The sequence below is a fragment of the Salvelinus fontinalis genome, chromosome 3 (assembly GCF_029448725.1).
Source record: "Salvelinus fontinalis isolate EN_2023a chromosome 3, ASM2944872v1, whole genome shotgun sequence".
Lineage (NCBI taxonomy): Eukaryota > Metazoa > Chordata > Actinopteri > Salmoniformes > Salmonidae > Salvelinus > Salvelinus fontinalis.
This window is the reverse complement of record NC_074667.1, coordinates 55,384,870-55,390,869: the sequence shown is the minus strand read 5'-3', so window position 1 is coordinate 55,390,869 and position 6,000 is coordinate 55,384,870. Positions and strand designations below refer to the sequence as shown.

The following is a 6,000-nucleotide window of genomic DNA, read 5'->3' as shown; positions in this document are numbered from 1 at the left end:
CCCTGTGGTGGCATGAAGGGAGACATTATTTTCTCTTGTTAGAAAGGTTGTTATATTCTCCATAGACATAGCACAATTAACCCTTACCCTAAAAGACACTATACATGTATATAATCATGACTTGTAAAGACTCTGTAAAGCACTGGACAATGTTTGTGGGTGTTACTGACAATTTTCATTAGTCAGGTCAGTGTCCTCTGCCAGTTGCAGGGCATCAAATCCAATTCAAGTAATTCAATTCTGATTGAAACAATCCAAATTGCATGCATGTACTGACACTATACTGTAGGAGTTGGATTTGTTCATTTTATGCTAGCCAAGGACCAAAGTATTCAGTTAGATGTTGATCATGTTCAAAAATAAAACCTGGGTGAGGGAGAGCACAGCAGCCATGCTGTCAATGTTGTGTAGCTACCTGTTCATGGTAACTTAATGGTAACCATTAATGCAGAGGGATGTCACACTGACTCCTGTAAAGGATGGCTGTCATTCTCCCTGGAACTTTCAAAACGGTACAGACATCTAAAATGAAAACCCATTTAAAATGGACATTTCAATGTGAAACATTTTATTCAGTCTCAATAACATCTCACAGAGATACATATAATTTGTTAATACAATAGTATTAAAAGGCTTATGCAACATCTATATCACATTTATGCTAAATAAACTATCAAGCACACAACTTGAAATATCTTGATTACCAAACAATTGAAAAAGGAGAAAGAGTTAAATTAATGGAACATGTTATACAATCTTCCCCAGGTTCTGTTTATTGATCCAATATGTCTGTGATGGTCATATTGACCATGATGATACTGTTAAATGTTGATGATAGAATATGTAAAACCTCAAGAATGTCCAAATACCACAGAACTTGGATTATTTTTCACAGAATTTGCTGAATATTGACGGCGGCCAGACAGACCATATACAGTAACTGTGCTTCATGAAGAAATTAAAGGACAACCTCTGAGTGAACCATGGCCATTTCAACAGTTGAGTCATCCTAACAGAACGTTTACTGTACAATAACAAATAAACAGGGCACAGAGAACACAGGGATGAGGCACAAATAGGCCAGGCTCATGTAGATTGTCAAACATTAGAACAATCTTCTCATATGTAAAGCCTATCCTTTCTGCATAAAATCTAGTGAAATTAAACACTCAAAAGCTTGGTTGACAAATGAATACAAAAATGCATACAATTATAAGGCAATGCAGCTGCATTGAATACTCTAAATAGTAAGCTGTTGATTTCACATTCTTGAGAAGTGAATGCTACACATAAAATAACAATTTTGTTATAATCTGCCACATACTTTGCTGAGTAGATGGTTCTCAAAGTTAGAGTTCATAAAAGGCATTAAGTTACAAAGTTAACCTTGAAAGTATAAAAAACATAACTACACAAATGTTCATTGGAGCTGAGCTGATATGGCCCTTTGAGTTAAGACCTGAAAAAGACAAAGACACATTAACAAGCATATCTGGGTGACTCAAGGTAATGAGACAGACATTTGTTTAAGGCACTTTGGAAACCCAAAAGTTCATCCTGTGAATGGTGAAAGACAAAAACAGTAATCTCTTACTGGACATCTTTGGTATCCTGATGGGGCCACTGCTGCTGCCATCACCTCCACCACTCAAGACTTTGATCTCAATGAGGTAGTCCTCGCCAGAGGGGACTTGCAGCTCCACGCTGGTCCTGTTGGTCTCCACCACGCTGCTCTTTCCAAGCCAGTTCTGACGGTACACCACCTGCACACCCCACAAGACATGCCACAAGAGGTCGCTTCACAGTCCAAGTCCAGAACAGACTATTACATAGAGCCATGACTACATGGAACTCTATTCCACATCAAGTAACTGATGCAAGCAGTAACATTTGATTTAAAAAACAGAAAAAAACCTTATGAAACAGCGGGGACTGTGAAGCAAAACAAACATAGGCACAGACACATGCATACACACACACACACACGATAACATACGCACTATACACACACATACACATGGATTTAGTACTGTAGATGTGGTAGTGGTGGAGTAGGGGCCTGAGGGCAGACAGTGTGTTGTGAAATCTGTGAATGTATTGTAATGTTTAAAAAATAATCTATAAACTGCCTTATTTTGCTGGACCCCAGGAAGAGTAGCTGCTGCCTTGGCAGGAACTAATGGGGATCCATAATAAACCCCAGGAAGAGTAGCTGCTGCCTTGGCAGGAACTAATGGGGATCCATAATAAATACAAAAACCTTGAGACGGGAGAGGGAATATCATGGCGAGTATCTGATGTTAACAATACTGATTTAAGAGACGCAAGTCGTTTGACCTTAAAGAGAAATGACTGATTTATGGATAATGCCTCTGTACGGTTTCTTTGAAGAAAGAAAAAATGCTTCTCAGAGAAAGCCAAACTCTTCAGAGAAATAAATAGTATTTACTTGATCAGCCAAATAGTTTAAAGAAATGTATTGTATTTTTTATGCAGGCTCTTTCCAGAAGATGCCATGAATTGCAAATTATAGTGTGAGGTGTTAGTGTGGCCCCCTGTGGTGCTCAGTGGACGGGGTGAACCTCTGTGGCGCTCAGCGGAGGCTGGCGTGGCCCCGATGTGGCGCTCAGCGGAGGCTGGCTTGGCCCCGATGTGGCGCTCAGCGGAGGCTGGCGTGGCCCCGATGTGGCGCTCAGCGGAGGCTGGCGTGGCCCCGATGTGGCGCTCAGCGGAGGCTGGCGTGGCCCCGATGTGGCGCTCAGCGGAGGCTGGCGTGGCCCCGATGTGGAGCTCAGCGGAGGCTGGAGTGGCCCCCATGTGGCGCTCAGCGGAGGCTGGCGTGGCCCCCATGTGGCGCTCAGCGGAGGCTGGCGTGGCCCCCATGTGGCGCTCAGCGGAGGCTGGCGTGGCCCCCATGTGGCGCTCAGCGGAGGCTGGCGTGGCCCCCATGTGGCGCTCAGCGGAGGCTGGCGTCCCCCCCCATGTGGCGCTCAGCGGAGGCTGGCGCCCCCCCCCCCCATGTGGCGCTCAGCGGAGGCTGGCGTCCCCCCCCATGTGGCGCTCAGCGGAAGCTGGCGCCCCCCCCATGTGGCGCTCAGCGGAGGCTGCCCCCCCCCCCCCCCCCCCCCCATGTGGCGCTCAGCGGAGGCTGGCGTCCCCCTGCGGCGCTCTGCGGAGGCTGATGTCAATGTGGAGCTTCACAGGCTCCTAGCTGCTTCCTCACCTTCTCTCTCAAATCTCTGAGCCACATCCGATCAGTCAATTAGAAAATGTATACTTTAAAAGAAAGCAGAACCTAATCCTCTACTGAATGCTCCAAGAGTTCAGATACCCAGGATGACATGAAACGCTTCCTGTTACGCAGGTTCAAACACAGCAGGTCTTTTTACTACTGCGGCAGTCAGAGAGATCGAGAGGCAGGAATCTTCACTGAATGTATCAACAGCCATCAACAAGGTCACATTTTACGTGTTCACATATCGAAATGTTACAGACGTTCAATCAACCTACTCAGTGCAAAACCAGCACAATGGAGAAACAGGTTTGTTTTGGGTCATATCACTGGGAACAGACTTTTTAATTTTGTACGGCCAGACTGGGACAATCCATATGTGACACTGAAAGTGCTGAGGTTTATATTTCCACTGCAACCAGGGAGTCATTTATAGAGAACATAGCTGCTGAGGTTAGCCAAGAAACTGCATTTGTTTCCTAGTTTTCAAAGATTCTGCTATTCCACTGACAACACTCACCTTGTATCCTGTCACCTCAGACTCATTTCCCAATGCCTTGACATGCTCCCACTTTAAAAAGATCTTGGAGTTGGTCAAGTTCCACTCAATATTCCCTGGAGGTCGACTTGGTGCTGAAAGATATGCAATCATACAGCAACTCGAGTTAGTCACGTAAAATTCTGTCAATAGCTGAAATAACTCCTAAATTACTTTCTTACTTTAACCATCCCCTTATCGCTGCTGTATGAAGGAAATCTCAACTAGAAGGGAACAAGATTAGTGGCTGAATGATTGCCTCTAACTCTGATAAGCTCATAAACATGCCTCCTCTCCATGAGACGTCAAGACAAACAACATCTTGTCACAGGTTTTTGTAATTTTTTAAAAGAGGGCCCTGCTAATTCATGTTGTAGGTATAAGATAATCCAATTCCATCCGTTTGTCTGCAGTCAACATGCAGTCAAGACCATACACAGATGACTGTGTTTCATCTCAGCAGTGCTGTTGATGTAGAGGATTCACAGAGGCTCCAAAGTCATTGAAGCCGTATTGTATCCTGCTGCATTTTACCACAATTCCATTAATGTAAACCTCTTCGGGATATGCAGGCTTCATGAACGTGAAAGCGGACTTGTAAAGAGAGAAATGCTCAAATTGCATGTGACAGCTGTCCCATCTCAGAAAAAAACTCACGTGGTTTCTTGGTGGTGACATTGACTGCCAGGCTAGAAGGCCCTGCTCCAGCGCTGTTCTGGGCCCTGACTGAGATCAGATACACAGTACTTCCCATGAGTCCAGAGAGAAGGGCCACAGTGTCCGTGACCTTCACTATCTCAGCATCACTCTCCTGCAACCCCTCCTCCCAACAAAGCACCTGGAACCAAAGACATGAAGGTTATCCCAGACCTCCTGGCAGCATTAGAAACACTTCCAGCACTGTTGTTTGCTGATTTCATTCTGAACCTGATGAACAGGGGCTGTGAGTGAACAATGAAGGTCAAGTTAACCTGGGCCTTCCCTATAGCCAGCCAGTCCTGGGCTATACTAAGGGAAGAACGGGTAAGATCCTCAGGGTGTTCCATCATGAGGGACAATGTTTGTTGTGGAGGAAATTGACATATGATGTTCACACTTGTGAGTGGTGATTTATAGAACACTACTCAGGCAGGGTAGCAGCCAGGGTATAAGGGTCCTTGGGAGACCAGAACAGCTTTGGACATTCTCCAGATTAGATGGTGAGAAATCTACACGTATCACAAGCAATTTTTCAGGGTAGGGGAGATGTCAAGTTTTTGCCACTGGCAGTTCTATTTAAATGCATGCCGACCCATTGCAGAGTCAATCATACTGAGGATAATATCTATCATGTTGTTTTCTGCTCTCTACCAGCATCATGAATGTTGGAATATTTTTCATACCTCATATCCAATGATCTTCCCACTGCTGGCTGTCTGGGGGATGGGTTCCCAGTACACCTCGATTTCAAAGGCTGATAGCGTCTGGGCCAACACTCTGGATGGAGCTACAGAGGGCTCTAAACATGAAAAGATGACACCAAGAATATTATAAAAAATGGTAAACATTCAAGTCAAACTAACCCAAACTTTCCGTTTCATCAACAACTTGACCAATAGTCAAAGGCACTAACCTTCCTCTGCAGAATACACTACAACCACATGGCTAGATGGGCCTTCTCCTTCGTTGTTGTAGACTCCAACTTTCACCTCAAATTGGGAGAGGGGAGGGATGCTGTCGTTCCTGAAGGTGTATCTTGATGCATCAGGTGAAGCCAGCACAGTCTGTTTCCACGTGGTTGTACCAAGAGAACGAAAAGCCAGAATATATCCAAATTCCTCTCCATTCTGTAGTTCCTCTGGTATCGGCTATGAGACAAAGACATTTTGACAGCATAAATTGTAGATTTTTTCCCCATTGGTTGTGAACTGAATATCAAATGACTATATGAACTGGAAAAGTCAAATTCTGAATAGCCAAATACCACAACATCAACAAGATAATACATGCACCCGCCAAAATAAAGGAAACACCTGAGTTAATGAGGCACACAAAGTATATTGAAAGAAGGTGCTTCCACACAGGTGTGGTTCCTGAGTCAATTAAGCAATTAAAACATCCCATCATGCTTAGGGTCATGCCCAGTTGCCCATTATTTTGGCTACCATGGCTAGAAGAAGAGATCTCAGTGAAGAGTGTGTGTGTTTGTGTGTGTGTCTCAGTCACCATCTCTTAACCCAATTGAACAACT

At 44.6% G+C, this 6,000-nt stretch overlaps 1 protein-coding gene across 1 annotated transcript in view; it reads right to left on the bottom strand.

Moving 5' to 3' along the window:
- Positions 1-551: 551 nt before the first annotated feature.
- Positions 552-6,000, bottom strand: part of LOC129851139 (contactin-4-like) — a 42,476-nt gene continuing 37,027 nt past the window's right edge. Inside the window, 7 exon segments of the mRNA XM_055917453.1 lie at positions 552-1,400; positions 1,402-1,459; positions 1,595-1,763; positions 3,753-3,865; positions 4,428-4,608; positions 5,153-5,268; positions 5,383-5,617. Coding sequence (XP_055773428.1) covers positions 1,382-1,400; positions 1,402-1,459; positions 1,595-1,763; positions 3,753-3,865; positions 4,428-4,608; positions 5,153-5,268; positions 5,383-5,617 — 891 coding nt within the window. The 3' untranslated portion in view covers positions 552-1,381.